Source organism: Symphalangus syndactylus, chromosome 6 (genome assembly GCF_028878055.3).
Source record: "Symphalangus syndactylus isolate Jambi chromosome 6, NHGRI_mSymSyn1-v2.1_pri, whole genome shotgun sequence".
In the NCBI taxonomy this organism is placed as follows: Eukaryota; Metazoa; Chordata; class Mammalia; order Primates; family Hylobatidae; genus Symphalangus; species Symphalangus syndactylus.
In genome coordinates this window covers 111858353-111886027 of record NC_072428.2, presented here as the reverse complement: position 1 = coordinate 111886027, position 27675 = coordinate 111858353, and the positions used below count along the sequence as shown (strand labels likewise).

At 34.5% G+C, this 27675-nt stretch overlaps 1 protein-coding gene across 4 annotated transcripts in view; it reads right to left on the bottom strand.

The window, feature by feature from the left end:
• PTPRZ1 (protein tyrosine phosphatase receptor type Z1) overlaps positions 1-27675 on the bottom strand; it is a 193547-nt gene that overhangs the window by 128369 nt on the left and 37503 nt on the right. For all 4 annotated transcript variants that reach the window (XM_055283810.2, XM_055283811.2, XM_055283813.2 and 1 more), the window contains exon 2: positions 8460-8525. In XM_055283810.2, the coding sequence (XP_055139785.1) occupies positions 8460-8525 (66 nt within the window). The remainder of the gene's footprint in view (positions 1-8459; positions 8526-27675) is intronic.

Here is a 27675-nt window from a genome sequence, read left to right as displayed (position 1 = left end):
AGCTCTCTGGAGGGATGCTTTGAAGACAAAAGATACAGCACAAAGCCCTCACGTCTCTTGCCTAAGTCACTGTATTCCCTAGAAGACAAATGACCCCAATCTTTGCCTTTTCTTACACATAAGATAACATCTGATGGAGTTAGTGGTTATGCTTCTATAATCTATAACCAATGTACTTTAGTAATTTGTAGTTAGATGGACTCTCACACCCAAACCTCGATGTGTTTCTACTTTAACATAACTTTTGAGTGAATCTGATGTGATTTTGCACATACTGAACCTCCACAGCCTGTGTAAAAGCCATGGCTGCAACAGTGTGCAGCAGCAGTGCTCCCGGCTATAGGCCTCAGTCTATAGTCCTCAGTCAGGCTTCAGAATAAAACTAACTTTAATTCTTTAAAAGTTTGATATTTTTATTCTTTAGTTGTCACATGGTATTCATAGATAAGAGGATAAACAGCCATATACACATTCCTCCTAAGGGATAAAGGAAATAAAATCCCTAAGTCCAAAATGTGTCTGACTATATTTCAAAATAATTTTTGTAATTCTGTGCTTCAGTCATTAAAATATGCTTCACTTAATAAAATTTTTTCTGAATAATAGAAATGATTTTTCTATCTTTTTGCTCCTTGATAATGATTTTTTATCTTTTTGCTCCTTGAAAATTCTTGGTTTAAAGAGTCAGAATTACCATACAGAAAACAAAGGAAATTGAAACTAAATAAGCCTTCCACTAGGCCCTTACTGATGCATAAAATTGGAGGGCAACACAGGTCAACATAAAATTATTATAATGGCATTTTTTTTTGCCTAAAAGTGTAACACACTTAAGTGAATTTTGTGTGACATTACAAATTGCAGCCTAGACTTAGATTTCTTTTAATTAGCCATGTAATTTTCTCTTCCCTTTTTCTTTTATGAAATGTATCTACTTCATGAACTAGAGCCCTCCTGAGTAAAGAACACAGAGAATGGGCTCTGCGAGGTGGCTCACGCCTGTAATCCCAGCACTTTGGGAGGCTGAGGTGGGCGGATCACGAGGTCAGGAGATTGAGACCATCCTGGCTAACACGGTGAAACCCCATCTCTACTAAAAATACAAAAAATTGGCCGGGGTGTGGTGGTGGGTGCCTATAATCCCAGCTACTCAGGAGGCTGAGGCAGGAGAATCGCTTGAACCTGGGAAGCGGAAATTGCAGCAGCAAGCCGAGATTGCGCCACTGCACTCCAGCCTGGGCGACTGAGTGAGACTCCTTCTCAAAAAAACAAACAAACAAAAAAAAAAACACACACAGAGATTGAAGTAAAGGAGGCCCAGCAAGGGGAAGAAGCACAATGCGTCCTACACAAAGCCCACACAGTTCCAGCTCAGACAGAAGAAGAAGGGGCCAAGTTTCCTCCTTCTGAGCTGCTAGGACTTGCCCATCCCATTGAAGCTTCTACCAGATGCTACCAGCAATGATACTTGTGAAGCTGGATTCAATAAAGAATCTATGCAATTTTAACTTTTTTTTTTAATAGGGGAGACACATTAGCATTTAGTTTTACTAGCAGAGAAAATAAACAATGATTATCTAATTGTGATGCTCTTCTGCAGCCACATCTTAATTTTTTTAAGTCTGTACTACATGAGAGTTGCAACCAAATAAAATTGTTAAGCATATTTATTTATTTATCTTTTAATCAGCAAATACACATTGTATATATTTATTGTATACACATGTGGTTGTGAAATATGGATACACGGTGGAATGACTAAATTGAGCTAATTCACATATACGTTACCTCACATCCTTATCTGTTTTGTGTGTGTGTGGTGAGAACACCTAAAATCTGCTCTTAGCAATTTTCATGAATAGAGTCAATACACATAGGTTCTGAGTTTTAGATCACTTAACCCTGTTCAGCCTCCATAACGAGGCTTGCTTTAGTCATCATTATCTAGCATAGAAAAAGTTTGACCAGAATATAAACCTTAGCTAAACTTAAAAAAAAATTTACAGATGATAGGAAATATCTGTCCATAATATCCATTCAAGCAAATCAACCCCTTCTAAATCCTCTTGTGAGATTATCATATGGCCCCAGGCTTGCTCAATCTGTTTGGGATCAAGTTAAGACACTGTTCAATAATAATTACTTGGATTCATAATGTACTTGCTCAAAGAGCTTTCCTGCAACAATGTGAAGCATCTATTTGATCTGCACACAATTAAGTTGGGCATTATTAAGAAGTATTTTACAAACGGGAAAATTGAAATGCAGAGCTCTTAATCAGCCTAGTCAGTCTGTAGGTTAATGATGATCAGAAACCCTGCACTGAGCACTGTCCATGCTCTTATTAGGATCTGTGATATCCTCTCACTGAGATTCAGCCAAGCAGAGGCCCTACATTTTGACAGGTGAATACACAAAGCTGTAGTTCTTGTCCAACTACCTTTGCCCTTCTTGCTAAAACTAATTCATGTTAAGTTGAAAATATTTTGTGTCAACATATTTGTCAAAAATTATTTTTTCCCCCAATATAAACAGTATACAGTAAGAAGTGAGGCTCCTGCCTCCTATGATTTCATCCACATCTAGAGATTCACTCTCCAGGGGTAACCATGGTCAACAGATTAGAGTATATCATTCCAGCCTTTTATCTATGTCCATATAAATACATTTTTTTTTTAACAGAAATGAGATAATTCTATAGTTAGAGTTCTGGAACTCTCTTTTCTACTGTTCAGTTGGAAATTAGAAAGGAACAGTCTGTTTATATAAGAAGTGGTGAATGAAAGAGAAAAATATAATATGTTAAAAGGATATTCCAGATTATAGAAGTTAAAGGCCAAAAATCCGTCATTATTCTACATGGATTCAAATTTTCTTTCTGAGTTAAATTTGGCTTACTTTCTCCTGGGTCAAAAGAAATAAAACACTAAACCAAAAATAAAAGCCAAACACCAAACTATACTATACACAACCTTAAATTATGGCCTTTTTGTTTTCTATAAGTAGCATTTTCTATATACAGTTATCAAAATGGAAAGACTATTTAGACTGTTTAGAATAAAGGATATTCTATTTACAGAAATAGAATCAATTCAGTATTTAAAGACTCCCTCATTCTAGGGTATCTAGCAAGGTCTAAGAGACTTGTGTGTGGCCAGAACAGCCACACTTTCTTATGTGAATCGAACACATTCTTTAACTAAAATTTTAAAGATGTATAGGTTTTAAGAATGCTTGAGAATATATCAATATAAAATTTTCAATTTCAAGTTGCTTTAAAGATTGGTGAAAAAGAAACAATATAATATTTTTAAAGTCCAGAAAATAAAGATTATATTTCTGTCGTACTACTTCTAAGAATAAAGCAGTTAAAGTACTCCCATTTCTGATGATCTTATCATTGCTGGAGGTTGCAATCAAAGATCTAACAACTTGAAGAGAAGATTTTTAACATCTTCTAGGATAATCTTGGGCTATGTGTTCATGAGATTAAAAAAAAAATGACTTCACTTTATCTTTTTTTTTTTTTTTTCACTGAACTGTCTTTGTTTAGGAATTGTCATAGAAAATTTAAGGTTACTAGGAAGAGTGACATTTATTTTCTGAAACCCTTAAATGAAATGAAGTTGTTACAGAAAGAGTTAGATTCTTAGTGCTGACATTCACAGATTTACAATTCACTCTTTCATCACAAAGTGACAAGCAAGCCTTGCTCAACCTCTTATACTAACTTTTAAAAATGAGGCTGTCAACTGTATTTACCAACCCTGTCATTTCTTAGCATAATTGTAGCATGCATCTTGAGTAGAAAGTTGTTCTTAACCTAGGCATAAAACGCAACTAAAAGAGTATTACCTCTCCTCCCTTTCTCCACCCATCTGGTAGCCAGCGGGGATTTACATTGTTACTTCATATACCATAATTGTGTAATTTTTTTCATAATGACTTTAGCTCAAGTGATTCCATTTAAATAATGTTTGATGTGTAATGTAATATTTCTAAATGGCTTATTAGTTCTTTTACAGACAAGCCTTATAATGTACTCAGTAATTTTTACTAATAGAATCCTATATGTTCAGACACACTCAAGGGCAAGTCATTTCTTCCATGATTGCCACTAATTTGATAAATTTAAATGAAGAGACAATATGGGAAGGAACACAAACATACAGCTCAATAAAATAAACTGTTAAGATGAAACTAGAACTGAATGTGGTCAAGTCCAATTTCCTCAAGCCATTCACAAAATTAGTTACATTTAAGAATGATAAGACTAACATTTCATTCTTTTCATACAATTATTTTAAGCAGTTAGCATAGTCATTCATTTTCTAAACGGAATAATAGCATAGAAATTAAAAAATACTATCAAACTTTAAATACTTGTATTAAAAATAAAATGTGATAATTCATTTTATAGTGAATAATCCATGTTAAAGGTTTGGTTTTAATGTAATTTGCTTGGGTGAAATACATTCATTTTGATAAAGAATTTCATTTATTTGTTTTCTCTTTGATAGTCTAGTAATTTAGACAAAGTAATTATGTCATCCAGTTTTGAGCTAAACAAACAGCTGTAAAATGTCCTCATCTTTAGTTTCTTTCTAGGATTCTCAAATATTCTAGGAATAATTTTCCAAACCAATGGGAATCACTAATGTAAATAAAGCAATTCACTCTTTAAAAAACTTTGGTAAGCTTCCATCCTTACCCTGACTCTGGAACATCCCTTTTTGAGATCTGCCACCCCACCCCCTACAACAAATACCATATTTTAATGAGTCTATCCCTTTGATCACTAGACTTTCCTGAAAGAAGCTAAAGCCAATAGGCCTTAGGTTATGAGCAAGATGATTCATCTTGATTTTAAAGCAAAGAACTACACATTGTTTCTGCAAAGACCCATCTGTCAAAGCCTAGCCACTCTATAGGTGCCGTTTCTATACTCAGCCCATTAAAAGGAGCAGCTCTGTGGTTGCCTCCTAAGATAACAGGATATTGCACAATGGTATGTGCTGTTGCTATCATATCTGCTGAAACCCTGGTAAAACTGTTGTCTTCTCCTAACCTGATGAGGCACACCCAAGATGCATAGGGCCCCTGAGCTGCTGAAAACACACACCACCATCACTCCATTAGTCAACATACATCCACCCTTGCTTGGAGCTGAGAACTATAATTTTCTTTTTCCCTAGGCAATAGGCCCTCTGTTTTCTAACTCTGGGTTTAGGGAGAGTGGAGTGTGCATTAAAGTTTGTTTTTCATTTTACTCATACATACTTGTTAAAGATCTGAGTTTTCTGTTTGAAAATTGATTGGTTAGAGGAAAATAACCTCCTTCTGGTTTCGCTTCTGAAACTAGAAAGTTAGCTGTTAACAAAACTAAACCAGGCTGACTTTTATTCTGTGATAATATCTCTATGTATCATGTTTTTAAAACAGTTCTATATTACTCTTAATGGAGCAAACATTATCTTAAAAACAATAGAGTAATGAATTTTTAAAAGATGGCTTGTGATAGTCTTAGGAATTAAAAATAAAAACATAAACATAAAAGGCCCAAACATGTAGAACTTTAATACTCATGAAGAACTTCTTGGAGAAAAGCTTATCCTGGAAGTAGCATTCCCAAACCACAGCAAGCAATATTTAAATGAATCATTTAAAAAGATGTCCTGCATTAAATATTGCCCAGATGGTGACACTGGCAGATATTTTCCAGGAAAACTAAGGATTTCCCCTTGTAATGTCATCTTCCATGGTTAGGGATGCACTCTAAGCATTCTCAGTCCCTCCTAACATGTTTTTCATAATTATTAGGGGCATTAAAAACCAGTCGTGATTTTTATAAAATACTAGGATTTCTCTTTCATAGGAAAAGACAAAATGAGTTACAATTGTCAGATGTAAAGTTATAAAGTATATAAAATTATAAAGTTTTTAAAAAGACAATACTACATTAGTTAATAAACATACACCCAATTGGTAGTACATACAAAAACATAATAGAAAAATTTGTAGGTAATCAGGGAAATACAAATTAAAAGTTAGATTCCATTTTTGATTAATCAAATTGTCCAGGTTTTTAGAGTTAGTGTTAGTGAAAATGTGGGGAAATAGATAATTTTAACACAAATTTCTGAAATTAATTTGAACATATCTGTTAATATTATAAATAGGTAGGCCCTTTGGTCCAACAACCCTTTTGATTAAACTTCATGTTTTCTGAAAAAAGAAATTCCTCAAGTAAATAGAGTTTGCTGATGTTTATTAAATTGGGTATAATTTGTTTACATAGCAAAATAAAAAAGAAAATAATTCCATTTAAATAATTCAAAATGGAGTCAAATTATGAATAATTTTTGCTTTTATGTATTTTTTAGGATTTAAAATATCAAAAGTAGTATTTTATAGATGTATGGGTCCTTATTATAAATAAGTAAATTAATAGCAGGTCTTTCTGTACAATATTACAGAGGTCTACCTCATACCCATCTGCAGAGTACTCCACAGTCGAGATGTGCCTTAATTTGTTCACTCTTCCTGCTCTGACAGACATCTTGATTGTTTTCCAGGTTCTAATTTAACTTATTGCACTGAAGAGGTATAGTGCAAATGGCTAATAAAAAATTAAAATCATGACTTCAGTGGTAATAAAAAAAAGCAAATTAAAGTAACAAAACATGATTTTTAAAAATCTGTTGAATTCATAGAGATTTTCAGTATGACAATCATCAATCTTGGGTAGTATAGAGTGGGGTAGAAATTTATATGACAGATGAGTGTAACCCGTCTAGGAAGCATTTAGGCAGTGTGCATCACAAATTTATTTATTTATTTATTTATTCATTTATTTATGTATATATATATATATATTTTTGAGACAGAGTCTTGCTCTGTCACCCAGGTTGGAGTGCAGTGGCATGATCTCGGCTCACTGCAACCTCTACCTCCGGGGTTCAAGCAATTCTCCTGCCTCAGTCTCCTAAGTAGCTGGGATTACAAGCGTGTGCCAACATGCCTGGCTAATTTTTTTGTATTTTTAGTAGAGATGGGTTTTCACCATGTTGGCCAGGCTGATCTCGAACTCCTGACCTTGTGATCCACCCACCTCAGCCTCCCAAAGTGCTGGGATTACAGGCTTGAGCCACCACACCCGGCTTGAAAGTTTTTTTTTTTTTTTTCCTACTCAGTAATTGCGTATCAATAATTCTATAGCACAGAAGTAATAAAAACATATATATCTGTCAATTCATCTATCTGTCATTGCTTACAGATGCTTAAATATACAAAAATAGGAAGTGGTTACATAATAAAAAAATTATTCAATGGATTAGTAAGCAGATTATCATGACCAGCAGGAATATTAAAATGAGGAAATAAATATAATTTTAAGAGTAAACTGGATGCATAACTCTATAAATAAAATATATAAATTTTGGATAATAAAAACTGTCCTAAAAGGACTATAGCAGTTTTTTAAGTGGCTATTCCTGAGGGAAATAAAATAATGATTTTTATGTTCTTCTTTGTACTTCAACCTATTTCTAAATTTTCTACAATGAACATTTACTACTTTTAAAATAGCAATTAAAAAGAAGAAAGAAAATACATCCTTATCTACAAAATTCAGCATGCTTCTGCACTTCATCTATTAAGTAAATTGGCCAGGCTCATGGTAAAGTCCTTGTAATCTGATTTTATCTTATCAACCCAAGTTTATTGCTAATGAGTACCCAACTCTAATGCTCAACTCCATCCCACATGGTTACTAGGCATGTCATGGTTCACCCAAATTCCACTCATATTCTTCTACTCAGGGCTAGAACTTTCTCTCCCAGAGTTTCTGATAATGATTTTTGGTTATAACTATTTCAAGCCAACTTCAGATGTTCATAATGTTCTAAGCAAAGTCTAGTAATGTGATAAATCATTTTATACTCTAACACCAATAAATTAACAACAGTAATTCAGAAGAATGCCCCTTCTGAGAGAAGGAATCCCATCAATATTTGTTAAATGAACAAAAATAATCGTTGGCATGATCATAACAACTCCAGCAGCTAACATTTATTGAGAGCTTTCTGTTTAGAAGCAGGCTCTGTGACAAGTGCTTCACACTTTATTTATCTCATTTAATGCTCAGAACAGCCCCCTATTTCGCCATTGAAAAAAACAGAGCCCCAGGTTATGCTATTTCTTGAAGGTATATAGACAGCTTGGGCCTGAGCTTCAAATACAGTTTGGGTGGATGTCAATAAGCCCTACACTACCAAATTTGTTTGTGGAAAGCCCATAAGATATCGTTTTGTATTTTATATATCTATTAATTAATCTAACTATCCATTTAGCTAAGTTGACATGATGTGTTGTGCAACAAAGCTTCCTTTTATGTATAAAAATAGATACAAAACAATGAAAGTTTCTGCTAAATCTCATTATATAAGTAATATGTTTACCTGTGTAGGACCAGCCAATCTCTTCAACAAGTTTTCTCTGTTGTCTGTAGTATCCATTAGCCCAATCTATAAAAAAGAAAAACCAAGTAATCAGTATGTAGAAAAATATATGTCCAAAAATAAAAGATGCCCAAATTATTCATACCCTAAATAGTTCTTGATTACTCCTTTCCATGTCATCTTCTCAGTGTGTTCTCTCAACCTCAACCACCACCATTATATTATACACTCCAATGCCCTTGTTCTGGTAGCTAGAGTAAATTTTAGAGGGTGTGTTTAAAGGATGCTGACATTCAGGCAGAAACAAGGTACATATTTAGGTAATGAAAGAGCAGCTTAGAGGGGTTCAGCCCCAAAGAGGGACTGGAGTCAGAAAGGACAGCTTGTCATGCCTCCAAATTTTTGTTACCATTCCCTAAGTCTAATGCCTGAAATCCTACTGATTAAAGATACCTTTACATTTACAATCCAAGTTTTATCTGAAAATGCTTCTAGTGTACCCAGAGTTTATCATGCTTTCAAAATTTGCTTCCTTCCTAATGCAAAACAAAATTAGCTGCTGTCAGAAAGTGGAATTTAAATGTGCATATGTTGTTTGGGAGAAATGTTATGTCAGATAGCGTGAGTGAATTTGTCACTTGGAGGAACAGAGATGCTTGAGTTAGGTAATGCAATGGGAAACTTACGGCCATAAAGATAGTCAATGCCCCATGACCCAGAGAGACAGTCTCTAGATCTAAAACATGGGGCAAGGGATAGACAAAAGAACAGGATGAAAACCAGTCTCACTCTACATAATTCAAAATTTTGCCAGGAGCCATGCCTGCATCCAATAAATGGGAGTGTTCAGATTCATTCTCCTCCTTCCTGTACGATTGCCCCTTAATCCCTGACTGTACTAACATTAATACTTCATTTCAGCTTCATTGTGGGTAAAATAAATCTTTGCAGGATAGGTTTGGAACCTGATTGTTGATGGCAGAACTGTTTCTGTAGAGAAAGCTACAAATAGCCAGTTTACAAATGTATTTGTAGAACATTATTCATTCATACATTGGCACTCTGTTTATATAGTATAAAATTACTTCTTATTCTCTTTATACATTTGTTTTCTCTATTGGATGCAAATATCTCAAAGACATTTCAGAATTTATTTTTCTTTCTTCCATGTTATATACTATCTGATTATTACAACATGGTAATAAATTACTATTTTATAAAAACTAAAAGGCAGGCCAGCTATCAGAAATGCACACTTAAAATTCATAGGTTATCCAAAGCCAAAACCTACTTTGGAAAAATAAAGGTTTTGGTTGTGTTTAAATTTTTAAAAATCTATATATTAAGTAAATATTCTATTGGCTATATAACACATTTCAACATAAATCTATTTTTTACAATAGTTTTATTAAAATATAATCTACGTATCACACAATTCATCCATTAAAGTGTACAAGTCAATGGCTTTTAGAATATTTACGAAGTTTTGTAACCATTCCTGCAAACAATTTTAGAACATTTTCATCACTCTAAAAAGAAATTCCATACCCTTAGCTGCCACCCCACACCCACGCCCATCCCCCAGCCCTAGGAAAACACTAATATTTTTGTCTCTATGGATTTTACTATTCTAGACATTTCCATATAAACAGAATGATGGGGCCTTTCGTGACCACCTTCTTTCACGTCACATAATATTTTCGAGGGTTATACATGGCAATAGCATGTATCAATACATCATCCTCCTTCACTGTCCAAGAATATTCTATCATATGGTGACCAGGACAGCCTGAAAGTTCCCCTTGGTTTGACTAAACTTTAGAAAGGGTTGTTCCTGACCATAGGCCCTTGGTTTCCCTTTATTATAGAATTTACTTTAGGAATATTGTAATTGTATTGTAATTGTAATCCTTTTTTTTTTTTTTTTTTTGATGGAATCTCGCTCTGTAGCCCAGGCTGGAGTGCAATGGCGTGATCTCAGCTCACTGCAACCTCCACTTCTCGGGTTCAAGCGATTCTTCTGCCTTAGCCTCCTGAGTAACTGGGATTACAGGTGCACGCCACCACGCCTGCCTAATTTTTTTGAATTTTTAGTAGAGACGGGGTTTCACTATGTTGGTCAGGCTGGTTTCGAACTCCAGACCTCGTGATCCGCCTGCCTTGGCCTCCCAAAGTGCTGGGATTACAGGCGTAAGCCACTGTGCCCAGCTTGTAATTCTTCCTCTACTCCTGTGAGATGTAAATCTTTTTAATAGCCACTTGGTAACTTATAATCCAGAAATGTACCTCTCAAGGACCTGGGAACCACCTCTTTGAAAAGTAATCAACAAGAGAGACAGAACCTTTATCTTCCAGTTTAGGTGGGAGGGTAGGAGCCTAACTTCAGTAGGGCACCTTGCTCCAAGTTGTAAAAACTACTTCTTGTCATAAAGATACGAATTTATTTAGATAACCTTAAATGTATTTAGATAAACTCATATCTTTATGACAAGAGGTAGTTCAGATAAAGCCAATCACAAATACAGATAGCTTATGGCCCTGAATGTCCTGCAGTTCTTTTCCACAAGCTCACTCCAGCCCTTAAAAACCTGACCCAGTTTGCTTCATGTGTGTTGAGTTCAGACTCGGATCTAGCTTCTCTCCCCTACTGCAACAGCCTTGAATAAAGTATTTCTTTCCTGTTTAACTTTGGTGCAATTTTTGTTTTGACAATTGAATATACCACATTTTATTCATCCATTCATCAAGTAATAGATACTTCTGTTGTTTCTAATTTTTGGCTATTATGAATAATGCTGTTATGAATATTCATACATCATTTTGTTTCACTTTCTACTTACAAATGAAATCTTAGGCTCACAATTTATTTTTCAAATAGGGTTGTTCCATAAAATGCTAGTTATTTAAGACTAAACTGATTTAAGTTAAATTCCGGGGTTAAGAGTTTCTTTATTACAAGTGAATATATACAAGTGGATATTAGAAAGGGCCATAAAAGGTTACTGACTGAGACTTTTAACAGTCTAGAAAAAAGTAATTCCTATTTTAGAGATGAGAAGATTTATGCCAAAAAACGTAAGTAGTTTGTACAGGCAGCAAGTGATAAAAAATGGAAACCATAATGCGGGGCCCCTGCCTTCCACTTCATTTATCCTCCCTCAATATCAAGCATTCCTAAGAATCCTGAGCTACTGGTTACTCTCCTAAGGTGCTCTGCCTCGGCAGGAGCCTCGATAGCATGCTTGCCTTCAAGAGACACAAAATAGTGTAAAACAATACAGCGGGCTACAGGTTCATTAGCAGGAATTACTTGGACAAATAAATTATAAAGAATTGACTGTATACGTGATTTAACCTGGCAATCAATTGAAATTTTCTCTGAAACTTTGCACTAGCCATAGGAAAAAGATTCCTCGACATTTTATATATATTTTAAATATAAATATTTTAGAAATGTTAAGACATTTTTGTTATGCATTGTGGTGACTTCAGGAGATCAGATACCATGCAAAACCTGTATTTAACAAGCATTTTACTGAAATAAATAAAACAGTAAGTTCTTGTTTTAATGATTCCTTCTGAAGGATAACAGCAAAACATCAGCAGAATTTTAGCTTTCCTTATAGAGTTTTATCCCTACACAATGAACATTTATCCTGGGTTTTTAATTACTTACATTAAGAAAGCTTTTTCAATACAAGATTCCCAGGTGTTGGTAGCTCTCTTCAGTTCCTTTATGTATTGTTCCCTTAATTGTTACTTCAAACAATCCGTTACACATTCATATGCTAATTACATAGTGCTTGGGCGTGAGAGAGTACCCCACTTTAAAAATTCTACTTAGAGGTCTGATAGATGAGATGTGATAGCTCCAATGAACAAGAAAAAAAGAAGCTGGGTTCACTTTTTTGTTGCATTATATACTTTGAATACCAGGAAATCCTATATAAAAAAGAATCTATCAAAGTGCTTACGCATTTTAAGATCCATTAAAATAATGAAATATAGAATTTTTTTTCTGTTTCTGTGGATTTCAGTTTCTTTTTAGTTTTTATATTTTGTTTCTTTCTATTTGAAATCTTTGACAAGGCTGTTATGGTGTGACTGTTTTGTAGTGATAAAACTAAGAAATTTCAGGAAGTGATTGTTCACATGACATATAACAAGAAAATACATATTAGCAAATCTTTTTTAATGTTATCCTAACAAAATTGAGAGAAATTTGGTTTATATTATTTCAGATAACCTAAACATTCTCCCTTCAACCCATTCCACCTTGAACTCACCTTGAGCACTCACATATATGCAAACAGGTATATATACAAGGATATATAAAAATACATATATTTATTTAGTATATGTATTATAAAGACATGTTTCCTCATTTCTGTTTACACTTATGTAAAGGAAATCAAAGTTTTGTTTTCCTTGATAACTTCCTATCAAGGAAACCATTTTTTCTCAAAATTTTTAAACCCCCCCGCCAAGTTAAAATAAGGGTGCTCATTTTCTACTAAAAAAAAATCATTATAAATATTTTGAATTCCAAAAATGCTTCTGATTGTGGCCTTACCCTAAAGAAAGTCTCTGTTTCATGTTGATTAACAATTTGTCACCTGCATTCTACTAAAAATTCTAGCAGCAGTGCTCTGAGAAAATACACACACAAACACATATACACATGTTCTTGCCATAAGTGGCCAAAATATTACTATAATAGGGAGAAATACAGTGCTCCTAAGAAAAATAACTTTCAGATAGAAAATAACCACAGATCTAAGTTTGAAGTCTAGGATTTCCTATCTCTTAAAGTGAATTTGTCCAACTTCTTGCATATTTCACATCCTTTAAAGAAGTTACTGAAGAATTTCCGAGGACATAAAAAGGAGATCAGTTGGTAGCAGAAGTTTAGAAATGTGGCAAAGAAATGATAGAATTAGAGATGAACCGTTAAAGACCTTGAAGAAGACTGACAAAGACGAGACCTGAGGAAAGGGGCTGAATGTTCCAGGTAGAGGAAAAGGCATGAGGACCAAGAAGTGAGAAATCACAGAACTCGAGATTTGAGACGCCAGGGAGCGCTCATGTAGGATCTTCATAGATCACTAGGAACTTACTTTTGGTAACAGATCATTATCCATCTTCACACTTTTAACTTTCATCCTACTCTCTCTTCTTACCTAGATTTCTTTTAAAAGCGAGGAGGTAGTCTACTGAGTTGACTGAATGGCATTGAATGTATTTCATATGTTGCATATATTTTGAGGAAAAATTTCAAAGAAGAGTATGAAATAATCCAATAAATATTTTAACTGAAATGAAAGGGTTGGATGTGTGCTCGTGAAGAAAGACAGGTGGTTTGTGAAGGCTTGAAGAAGGACTTAGAACCCTCTGGAGATAGTATACTGTCATCAGAGTGGTTATCGTCCACTAAAGAATTTGACAGCAAGACATGATTAAGACTGAAGTGGCATTGATAAACAATGGTTGATAGTGACAGCAGTCACAATCATCTGTCACTGGAAACAAGTCTTTTCTCTGAGAATAAAATAAAAAATAGGAATTCCTTTAAGAAGAGATCAACTTTTTTTTTTGAGACAGAGTCCCGCTCTGTCACCCAGGCTGGAGTGCAGTGGCATGATCTTGGCTTACTGCAACTTCTGCACCTCCCCCTACGCCTATGCCCTCGGTTCAAGCAATTCTTCTGCCTCAGCCTCACGAGTAGCTGGGATTACAGGTGTGCACTACCATGCCAAGCTAATTTTTGTATTTTTAGTAGAGACAGGGTTTCACCATGTTGGCCAGGCTGGTCTCGAACATCTGACCTCAAGTGATCTGCTCGCCTTAGCATCCCAAAATGTTGGGATTACAGGCATGAGCCACCCACCGTGCCCAGCCAGAATCAACTTTTGATTAAAGAACACCTATGAACACATCACCTGGTTATTAAATACTTTGTATCTTCAGATGTTCTATTATTGTTGTCTTTCTCCATTTGATAAGAAAGCTGAGTTTATGACCCAAATGATCTAACCTAAAACCTTGATTTGCTAAGACAAACTTTCCAAGTAAAATTAAATTTGCCCACAAGTACAGAGTCTACAATATTATACATGGCAAATTTTCTCTGTGGATCTTCCTGTCATTCAATGTTAAGGATTGGCTTGCTGTCAAGTTAAATTATCATATAGCCTATCTTTACCCATCTGGAATGTAAACTTTTATTCAGTATACGTGCAACGACATTTATGGAACTTAATTTAGCTAATTATGGTAATTCAGATAGTACGGTTTGTTTAGGCTATAGTACTAGTTCAAACATTGCACCTACTGTTAACCACTTCAGGTGTAACCAAAAGACCTAAAAAATACCACTTTTTAGAGTATATATATCAAGTCATTTGTTTTCCAATTTCAGCTACCTTACAGCGTTAGGAAGCAGAGTTTTGGTTTCCTCCTCTCTTCAAAGGCTTCAAAATAAAAGTACTTTTGAATGTCTCAAAACTTAAATAGCAACTTTATGCAAAATAAGAGGATATTTTAATTTATATCATTAAAAAGAGGTAATTCTGGAAAAATATGAGTTATAAGAGTCCAGGTAACCACTTTATTTAAGAATAAGTTTAAAGAGATAAAAGTAGATGCCTGAGGCACTATATAATCAAAATGGTAAAATCATTAAAGGAGATGGAAAGTTCGAACATAAGGATAATGGAAAAGAACAAAGGGAGTCATTTCTTACATATGCTTATTTTGGTAGTGAGACATCCAATTAAATGCATATGTCTCACAGGACCAAGGAGAGGCTCAAAGGTGAGCAATTAGATTTTATTGTTTCTTAGACACTGGACATGCTTTCAGAGAGATAATTTCTATGTTGGTAATTTGTTGACTATTCAAACTTTTCAATGAAAGCTCAAAATATTCACAAGCTAATCTTGGTAAGTAGTTAGTATACTTTCCTATTCTTAGATGCATTTAAGCTAATGTAATTTATCTATATTTCTAAAGTTGAGTTATTTTTTGCTAAAACATATTAATAATTTTGATCTTTATGACATAATAATGCATGCCTATTTCAAATAAATTACAAAAAATACAGGTAGGCAAAAATACTTTAAAAATCACTTGTAATCCTGTGTCATATAAATAACTGCTATTAACAGTTTTGCACATGCACGTATGTTTCTCTAGATGTTATATATTTATATATAATAAATTTGGACTTTACTTAAATTCAATGACACTATTTGGTAACCTATTTCTTTACATGATAATGAATCACTGACATATTCTCAATTTAATAAATATTATTTTACAGCATCATAACAGTTCACTTAAAGCATTCTCTACTTTTTGGATACTAAAATTAAAAGTTGACCATGTCAGAAGATTTATTTCTTGAGCTTAAATGATATGCACAAGGATAGCATCTGTTAAACTAGCTTTGCTTGAGCTTCAGGTATAAAATAAAATCTGTGGATGAAGTACCATATTTTTTTCCTGTCAACCTTCTATAATATCAACAAAACACGAAGCACAAACTCATTGTTATTGTACTATAATCATTATAGTTACCTAGTTTTATGTCTATAACTAACAGTGAATTTGTTCCACCATAAGAGAAAAACCCAATGTTGACTGCTCAGTGATAATGAGAACAGAGACAGAAATATCAACCTATGTACAAATAACAATTAAAGGAACGAGCTAAAAATAACATTAAAAGTGAGAAGAGAACCCAATCTGTGTAAGAAAAAGTATGTAAAAGGGAGTATCAAATGACAAAAATAGTGTGTTATTATATTTATTTATTATGTTATTATATGCTATTAACTTATCTTACCATAATAGTATTATTTAGCAATGGTAAGATTGCTGTTTTGAAATCTTATGCCCACGTACTTTCACTGAAATCTGACGCAGAGCAAGAACATCTGCTGTGCTCCTTTCCGATTGGGGTCGCTCAGGAAGTTCTGGACAACTGGCACACTCAAATAACCAATTAGAGGATACAATGGGATTCCATTCACATTTACCATGAAAAGCACAAAACACCAAGCGAGTTCATAAAGGAACAAAGATATGAACTATTTTTAATATAAAAGAAAATGTGAATAAATGAAGAGATATACTACATTCTTCAATGGAAACAGTGAATTTGGGGAAGTTGTGATTTTTTTTCTATATTAATGAATAGGTCAAATCTCACTAGGTTGTTTCTAAATGGAGAAATTTTTTGAAAATTTATATAGAATAATAAATGGAGAGTAATAATTGACTAGAACATTTAGAAAAAGTGTGAATTAATAAAGGCTTGGTTAATCAATTACTAAAAAAAATGAATTGACAGGCAGATCAATAGAAAAAAGCAAACAGCACTAACATAGAACCTACCATAGATGCAAATTTAATATATGATAAAGGAAACGTCACAATTAGATAAGGAAAAGTATGAAGGTTCAAAGGTTGGGAACACGATTCGTGAAAAAAATTAAATTGTATTTGACACATACATAAAAATAAATTACAAGTGGAATAAAGAATGTTTTTAAAAGGATGTATAAAAACTATTTACAAAGTGAACATTAAATTAATCATAAGATGGGGGATGCATTTCTATGTATGAAGAAAAGGATATTATGAAGAAACATTTATAGTTTTGATTATATGGCATTTAAAACTTGTATAGAGAAATGTTTAATGAAATACAAATTGTAAAATTAAGCTATTGATAAATGTTAAAATACATTAAACAAATATTACAATATATTCCACACATACAAAATTATTACAAATAAATAAGGGCAAAATATGAGCACAGAAGTTTTAAGAATGCAAATAAATTAATAAATTTATAAAGAACTGTGAGACTTTACTGGTATCAAAGAAACAGAAACTAAAATAACATGAAGATAGCAGTTTTCTAGCTAACCAGTTGTCAAAGATTTATTACTACTTTTTAAATATTCAATGATGATCCAGAAATCTTGAGATGTTTCTTTATATACAGGTAGAAGAATGAACTACTATAAACTTTCTGGAAAGTGAGTTGACAAGGGTCATCAAGATCCTTAAAACTCTTCATATCTTGGACTCAATAATTCTATTCCAAAGAACATATTTTAAAAGATTAACAGAGATTAACATGATATACCAAGATGTTTACAACATTGAAAATAATGGTGAATAACTATAAACTATGTTAATATACAAAAAGTGGGGGAAGTTTAAATAAATTATGTAAGGTTCCTAATATGAAATGACGTGAAGCCATTATAAGTATATTTTCAAACATATTTATTGATTTTTTAAAAATATACATGATATAAAACATCAACAGTTATGATACAACTTTATAAATAAAAATGTAAATTTCTTTATGTGGTGCCATTGGGTGTGATTTTTATTTTTTCATATGTTCTTACGTTTTCCAAATATTTGATGAGTTTTTGTTAAATATTTAAAAAATTTAAAGTGTCTATGCACTGTAAAGAATGTCTGAAAGAATGTCTCTGATTCTACAACTAGATAAATTAAAGATAAATATGTAAATATGTTTTAAGACTGTAAAGAAAAATTTGAAATCCATTTAAAAATCTTCTTCCAAGAGACTGCATGATAGATGCAGCATTAACAGCATTTTAAAGTTAAGCTTATGAAATAATAGCCAAGTTGACACATAGTAGGCAAGTTAAGTACTTCAGCTACGAAGATAATGAAAAACAAGAACCATAGCAAAACAGGAAATGCAACAAACTCACAGGTCATCTTATTGGCCATGATGATCAGATGTACTCGGTCTGCATTTTGTGGGTAAACCCTGAAATAGTCATATTTTAATTTTTATCTTATTTCTAAAACAGCACATTTTGCTTAGATAAAATTAAACCCAAATGTCACTGTCTATCCATTAAGCAGGACAATCTGGCAGCTTTATGTGTTAACAACCTGTTCTGAAAGAGGTGTGGGTCATGTTAAGTTGCTGCCAGGATGCTGACTGATTCACTGTGTGGTTATGTCTGGACAAGGCAGAGTTTCTTGACTCCTTTCCCACTGTATTGACTGAAAATTCATTTTTGGCATGAATTCCTTTTTTTTTTTTTTTTTAACTGGTCTAGAAATAAGAAACCTTTATTCCCAAGAAGCATATTGACTATAATAAATTGATAATTTTTCAATGGATCTCTAATGATTTAAGACATTTTCAATTTGCCAGTATCTTTTATAAGCCACTTGCTATTGCTCATTAAAACTACTTAAGCTTGGGCAATATCGCAAAAGAAATCAGGATGAGCAAGGGAGATCTGTTTAATTTTAACTATAAACACATATATTTTTTATGCCTCTTTTCACTTCATTCTTAAGATCGGAATCTTACATTCTACCTTTAAGTGATGACCTTGGACAAGTCATATCTCTTTGCTTGTATTTCCACAATTTAAAAATAGGGGTATATATCTCTTTAAGTGATGACCTTGGTCAAGTCACATCTCTTTGCTTGTATTTCCACAGTTTAAAAATAGGGGTATATATCTCTTTAAGTGATGACCTTGGTCAAGTCACATCTCTTTGCTTGTATTTCCACAACTTAAAAATAGGGGTATATATCTCCTGTTTACTTACAATGATACTGTAACAAGAGATAGGGCCTGTGTAAAACCATTTTGAACTCTTTGTAAAAAATGTGCTTATAACGACACTTATCATTTCCTGAATTTTATTTTTCAGGCATTTGGGTTTTTTCTTTCAATAGTGAAGCAATTTTGTTTTAAATGCAACAGCAATGTGACATTTATCTAATGTGCATAGCATGTTTTTGTTGTCATAAATTATTCACTTGTTTTCTGATGCTCTCTGATTCTTAGTCTGAAGTGCTCTTTAGTTTTAAGGGTAAGTATGGACACTCACTGCACATTGAAAATACAAATCCTGATATTCGAGGGTGAACCGTTTCCCTAGAGAACAATGTGAACACTGAAAAACAAAATATTTAATTTAAATCAAACTTGAGGAACTACCCTTATGTAATCTAATTATGTCTTTGTATTGTACAGAGGCAAAGTCTCGCTCTGTCGCCTAGGGTGGAATGCAGTGGCGCGATCCATCTTCGCTCACTGCAACCTCTACCACCCTGGTTCAAGCAATTATCCTGCCTCAGCCTCCCAAGTACCTGGGATTACAGGCACCCACCATCAAGCCTGTCTAAATTTTGTATTTTTAGTAGAGATGGGGTTTCACCATGTTGGCCAGGCTGACCTCAAGCGACCTCAAGTGATCCACCCACCCCAGTTTCCCAAAGTGCTGGGATTACAGGAGTCATCCGCTGCACCCAGCCTGTATTGTAAATTGAATATATTTTTTAAAGCAAAATTTTTCAGAATACTTCCCTTGTTTCAGAAAAGACTTAAGACGGCCGGGCGCGGTGGCTCACGCTTGTAATCCCAGCACTTTGGGAGGCCGAGGCGGGCAGATCACGAGGTCAGGAGATCGAGACCACAGTGAAACCCCGTCTCTACTAAAAAATACAAAAAATTAGCCGGGCGTGGTGGCGGGCACCTGTAGTCCCAGCTACTCGGAGAGGCTGAGGCAGGAGAATGGCGTGAACCCGGCAGGCGGAGCTTGCAGTGAGCCGAGATTGCGCCACTGCACTCCAGCCTGGGTGACAGAGCGAGACTCCATCTCAAAAAAAAAAAAAAAAAAAAAAAAAAGACTTAAAGCAGCTTAAGATCACTACTTATTTAAAAGCTTATATTGTTTACATTTTGAAGAGTTCTTCATTTTAGAACCACTTTCTCCACTAGCAATTTAAAAAAATTAAACACTTTGATGACATCTCTAATTAGTAGGCTATTAACTGTTAACGAGCACCTAGCTATATTCATCACTGATTTTGCTCATAACTGTACAAAAAAGATTACATCTACTGCTTTATCGGTATGTAAAAATCTTTCATTGCCAGTAGACTATGAAGTGATAATTACTATTTATCATTTTATTTCCTTGTAAAGTTTATTTGAAGTGAGCGGAAACTGTGCAAATCCTATTGTCTCAATTAGTACAGCTTAAGTACGGTCTAGCTGGCTAGCAGAATCATTTTATTGGCTTCACATTCATCTGCTGGATACTTTTAGTCCCCATCTCATGCCTCTACTCTTTGCCAAACATCTCACTTGTACTCTCTTTTCCTTCTCACTTTAATAGTTGCATTCTCCATGGAACTTGGTGTCTCCACAATGCCCATTCTGTGAATCCCCAGAGTCAGGCCTTAAGGAGAGGGGATTCACTTCAACCACCAATCACAACATGCTTATCTTCAAGTCTTGTAATTGGTGACCTATCTTGACCAACGACAGCACTGGGTCTTACTGGCCCACTGCTGCAGCAGCATTTCCCAAGTTTTGCCTGAAATTTGAACGCACTCTGCAGTGGCAGATGCTCAAAGATGCTCATTAGGTTGCCTAGATTACACAGGTTTATTGCACTCAGAGGAACAACATTTAAAAAGCATTCCTGTGCAGTACATAATTAATAGTCTTAGAGAATACATCCCATTAGTTACTTTTTATACACAATTACAAATTGTTGGCCAGGGGTTAGATATTATTTATTTTGGAATAGTTAACTCATTTGGAACAAATATGTTTTCTCTCCAGGTTTACTGTTTTGTTTGTGAGGGTGTCAAGAGACTGAACAAGTTAATGTAGTGCTTTTGGCCAGGACTCTGCTGGCATTTTGCCCTGGACTTACTAGGCCACTGGGACACCTAGAGATAATTAACATACTCCTGCACTGTCTAATGTGATAATGGTAACGGTTAAATAAAAATGAACATTTTTTTTTTTTTTTTTTTTGAGATGGAGTCTTGCTCTTTCACCAGGCTGGAGTGCAGTGGCGTGATCTCGGCTCACTGCAACCTCCACCTCCCAGGTTCAAGTGATTCTCCTGCCTCAGACTTCCAAGTAACTGGGACTATAGGCGCATACCATGATGCCCAGTTAATTTTTGTATTTTTAGTAGAGACGGGGTTTTACCATGTTGGCCAGGATGGTCTCGATCCCTTGACTTCATGATCTGCCCGCCTCGGCCTCCCAAAGTGCTGGGATTACAGGCATGAGCCACCGCTCCCAGCCAAAAAAGAGCATCTTAAAACATATCACAGGTAGCATCATTGCACATCAAAGGAGCTAGCTCTGTGGGCAAGTCAATATTTCTAAGTCTAGGAAAAAGAAAAAAGTGTTCTTATGAAAGGATTTACACCTTGGAATTTACATATCATATAACACAAAGACAAAGATATTGAAATGTAACCTATGTTTTCCTTAACAGATATTTTAGCATCTAAGTGATCATACCTTTCTGAAGTTATACTTCTGCCATTAATTTCATTAATGGCAAATATTATTTTGACAGAAGATGTTTATCAGATAAACTATTATAGATCTAGCCAAGGATACACTGATTTAACCTTGGAAACAAGATCACATAATATGCATTTTGTGTTCAAGAGGATCACAAACTACAGTATAATGCATAAAGTTCTTTAATATGTCATTCAAGTTCATTGGCAAATTAAGAAAATAGTGACTGCTGAAATACAATTTATTTTAAACTACCTTGTTTTTTAACTTCAGAAATGGCTTACAAAAACTGTCAACTCCTACCATCTTAAATGATACGCACCTCTAACTAACTTAAATGTCTTGCTTCACATACTATTTAAATGAAATGAATGTTTCTTGTGAGGATAAAATTCCCAGAAGCCTCTCCGGTCTCAGAGCAAGGGGCATTAGTAGGCAAAGAAGTTCTGCATTTCCCAAGAGGACCTCCACCAGACCCCTTGAGGCTATGCACTCACTTCCTACCTGAACCTCCCAAATAATACAGTGGCTGGAGAATGTGATGCTCCCTCCTGATCAGGGAGTGTCTGGTGATTTGGGATGGTGATCCATTCCAAGGAATCATGATAATACCATCAGCCTGACACAGCTTTCTCATCTCACACAAAGCTCCTGTCATTCAGAAGTATGTGTGCAGTATATGGCGGTGCTCTAGTGGGTCTTGATTATCAGGGAGAAAGACTACTCCCATCTCTCTGACACATCTAAAAATAATTGATGCAGTTTTCTAAGCCCTTCATGTAATTTTGCCCTCGTTTCCAGTCCCCCAAATTACTTACGGGAAACTTAGCCGTAATTGTAGACGTAACAAGAAAACCTTGGAAACTTTTCACATGTAATGTCAGCATGGTGTCTGGCACATGAGTGAATAAATGAAAGTTACACATCTCACATCACGTTCAGTTCTGTAGTTAGGAGAGGTATAGGTAGAGCAAGTATCCAGTAAAAACCCTCAAGAAGAAAAGGCACTGGGGATATTATTTCACGGTCTTCAACAATCCCATTATGTTGTTATTTTAACTACATTTTTTACAATTTTGGTCTTTAAAATACCATGGACCACCAAGGATATTTCAACAAAATAAGATTAATAGATGATTTATGATTTTAATGAACTTGATTCTTTAAATTCAAGGCACGTCCCAAGGATTTTTCACAAAAACAATTGATCCTTTTCATGGCTTAATGCCACTGTAACTTCCTCCACACAGCTAGCGGATTGCCATGGACACACACTCGGACGCCTTTCATTCTCTCCAGGTCTCCAGAAGTTTACGTTTGAGGACAAAAAGAAAGAGCAGAGGAATCTTTTCTATACATAAAGCTTACTTGGGACCTTAAACAATATGCACCTTTGTAATACAAATTACTACCAGAAATTTATAGTATGCTAAAACATTACTTCTACACCAATTAAAAAAAGAAGTAATGTTTTAAAAATCCAGAAAATATCAAGTAATCATAAACCAGTGATTTAAGACAGTGGTAAACACCTCTGATTTCACAGAGGTGTAGCAACCCATAGCTAAAAAGAGAAATGTCTGGTTTCTGCTTCTTTCTTTCATGTATTTATTTAGAGACAGGGTTTCACCATGTTGCCCAGGCTGCTCTTGAACTCCTGGGTTCAAGGGATCTGCTCGCCTCGGCCTCCAGAAGTGCTGGGATCAGAGGCGTGAGCCATCACACCAGGCCAGGTTTCTGTTTCTTTTAAATAGGTGCTATACACAGAGGTAAAAAGGATAAGGTATGCAATTTAAAAATGAATACAAATTGTGTAGCTGGATAATTCTAGGCAACAGTTCCAGTTTTTTTCCTGGGAATTAAGTTAGATGGTTTTTGTCTGAACTTTATTAATGATTTTCTGAATTCTTTACTTAATATATATGTGTGAATAAGTTGAGAATTCTTTTGGCTGAATGGTAAATAATTTGAAATTTCACTCAATCTTTGTATATTTTACTGATAATACTCAATGGAAAAGAAATGAGAAAAAACTTTCCCCCATACCTGCTAAGGTAAGATAATTTTTTTAATCTTTTCATAAGAAACCCCAAGATAAACTTCCATATTGTGGACAGTCTCTGTGTCAATTTGTAATATTTATAAAACTAGCACAGGTTGAATGCAGCATCACTTTATCAACTACCTATTTGCTGAATAAACCAATTAATTCAATGACTGTAAACACACAAGAAGGGCCAAATTAATAAAACATCCAGATATTTTATTTATTCCATGAATCTTGCTGGTGCTACAGATGAAAACTTTCTGAGGTCAGTTCCCTTAATGCAAAGCTTCTCAAACTATTTCATATCATGTCTCAGTTAGAAAGTGATAATGTTTTTTTGTGCCTTGGAATAACACATAAGAGCTGAGCGGATGAATATTTGGCACACATGTAATTCATGAGTGGCACCACAGCACACTGAGTGGGAAGCCTTGCCACCCTCAAACGCCTGGTCTCAGGGCCTTTGCTCAGTCATTTCTCCAAGTGGGTATCGCTACTTTCTCCTTTCGCTGCCTCCTCACCCAATCCCAAGCCTTCTTATGCATCATATGGTATCTTAATACCATTTCTTTAACTTTTACGGTCTTTCTCACAGTTATAATTGAGTAATAATTTTTTAAATTTGTTTACTGTGTCATGAAGGCATGAACTGCTTTAGAATTCAGAATGTGCCTATCTTGCTCCCTGCTGCATATTCAACACCTAACCTAGGCAAACGTGCTCTGTAAATACTCATTGCATGAATAAATGACAAATTTAGGATTTATAATCTCAGAGGAATGTTCCCTGCCACCCATAATTCATTTACCCGTCTCTGTTCCCCAATCTTTTTCAGATCAGTGACTGCTAAATCCTTCCTTTTATGATCAGGAGCAGACTGAACATTCTGTTCTCACCAAGAAAACAGAAAATGGGAAATTTTGCAAGTTCCCTCCTCTTCACCTTTTAACTAACTTCTATTTTCATCACCGTCTTTCTCATTGCATCTCATAGAGACAGATGCCACCACTCTTTTCCCATCCTCCTACCTTCTCCAGGATTTTCTGGACTTCAATCTCTCCTTCTTCACTGAACTGTTCTTTTAAGCCCCTGTAACATACTTAAGCACTGCTACCCTAAAAATTCCCCTTCTCTTAGTCTCACCCCCTTCTTTACCAAATGCACTAAGCATCTGTATTTCCATACATTTTTCAAATGGCAGCTGTCATATTTCAATGAACATACACCTGTATGTCTCTCTTCTGTCTATGGATTACTTTAAGAGCAGAAACTAGTACAGCCTTAGATCCTCTATATCATAGTATCAGGCACAGAATAAGTGCTCATGAATATTTAACACAATGAATAAAAAGAGATTCTTGGATCCAGAATGAGTACAAAGCAGTGCTAAACACGTTATCAACTTCCTAACCATCTCTTATATTGTGTTTCCCATACTTGACTGCTAACAAAGAACAGTGGATAGGGACAATAGGGACATTATATTGATAATGAAATGTAAACTTTGCCTTGTCATAATTTTCATATAAAATGGTGGCAGTTAACAATAAATATATGAAATTTATTTCTAATTCCCTCTAGGATTTACTGGGCTTTCTTGAATTTATCTAATACTTCCTGCTGTTCAATTATGGACATCTTCAACTATACATTAGCCCCTTATGGATAAAAGAATCTTAGTTTCATACACCGGAAAATGCTTCATCATAATTTTTTATTTTAAATATAATATGGAAACAGACACTTCTGTTTTCAAAATAGGTCTACTTTTATTAGAAACTCATTAACAGAACTTAAATTTTTCCCCATTAAGTTCTTACACTGAAATAAATGTAATGACTGATCTTTTAGTTATCTAGGTGCCTGTAATACTGAATAGCTTATTGAGATATTGAATAGCTTATTAAAGTGAAATGTATTTCATATGAACATATTTCACATATATGTGTATAAAATTAAAAAGTTTCCAATATACAATGCATTTTCTTATATGATATGTGATAGATTATATGACAGATGTAATGCTTTTACAACCATACCTTCCTATCTCCCATCTAAGTTTCAGAAAAGGAAGAGGCTCTGAAAGGATAAGAAAAGGAAAGAAGATAAGATAAGGAAAGGGTAAGAAAAGGAAGAAGTTAAGAATCAGAGACAGTGGCAAGGTTGCTGTTCATATTTGCTAAAGATGTGCATCAGAATTAGACATGAAAAGTTATTTTAAATGTATGCAATCTAGAAACATTTATATGGAAGAAAACCACAATATACACCTAACTAGTTATGACTACTGAGACAAGGAAAAAAGGACCTTATTTCACAAAAATGGCCAGTTACAGTGCAATAGATTATTCTGTCATCAGTATTTTCAAATATACAGTCAAAATGAAGATATGGATTTTTAAATTATGCGAAAGCTTAAATCCATGCAGGTCATAACTGTGCATATAATTATTAAGAAATGTAATTTATTTTCAAATCAAACTTTATAAATGTTAGTGAAATTGGTTTCCATAAAATTATAAATAAGAATAGAATACTATGTTTTTAATAGAAGAAAACACTATTAAATAAGTACAATATTAAAACTTTCATTACTCTTAGGTATGAGCTTTTATAGTTCAAAGCACGAAAATCCTCATATTTGTAACTTACAGGCAAGCTAAACTGTAAAGCTTGTAGAAAAACTCTACAAAAGCTTTTATTGTTGTCATTAGCTAAGTTATTGTATCATTCTTATTTTTATTCGATGTCTAGAACTTCCGTGGGTTTAAATAGCATTTAATAATTTAACTTTATTTTCCATGACTATGAATGCCATTCACTTCTAATAACATATACTAGAATCTTGACATTCCTTATTTTCAGGTATTTCCTGCTTATAAAACAGATGAAATATTGGTTTTAGAAATAATCATATTTTTCATTATAATGCCAACTTTATGTTCAAGCCTATTTCAAATTCATTCACTTCTCTCCATTTACGGTGCCTCTACCCAAACTCAAACCACCACCATCTTATGAAATAATGCATTTGCCTCCTCACTGGTGTCCCTTGTTTTGTCCTACCTTCTCTTTTTTCTTCTCTTCCTTTCTTTAGTCTTTTCTTTCTTCATTTAGTTAATTGATACCTTCAACTAATATATACTGATTACATACTGTATGCCAAGCACCATTTAATAGCTTACTGAAATACTGAATAGCTCATTAAAATAAAAAGTGTTCCATATATATGTTTCATATATATAGGCACTTGAGATGCACTGGTGGACCCCTCAGCCATCCAAACCACAAACATATTGTCCTTGTGTAGTTCACATTGTAGTAAGGGGAGATAGAAAGTTAACAAAAACCACAATAAATGACTTAATCATGCAGTATTTAAGAAGGTGATAAACACTATGGAGAAACGCATTAGAGCGGAATAAGGCAGATGCATGAGCAGGTGCAATTTTAGACTGAGTGGTCAAGGGGAACCTTGCTGAGAAGTGACATTCAAGCAAAGCCTTGAAAGAGATCAGCGAAGAAGTCTGCAGACACCTGAGGGAAGAGCAGTGCTGGCCCAGGCGCAGAGTTCCTAAGACAAGACCAAGCTCCATGTGTTGCATAAATAGCAAAGAGGCCAGAACGGCTGAAGCTGAGAGCAGGCAGGGGAGATTACCAGGAAATGAGCTTCAAAAGATGAAGACAGCCACTTCCATTCTTTTCTACATTGCAAACTGTCAAGAGTTATCACAGTATTTTTTGCACTTTTAAAAATATTTACTTTTTTATTAGGCATGCATGCAGTTTAAAACTTCAGGGACTACTG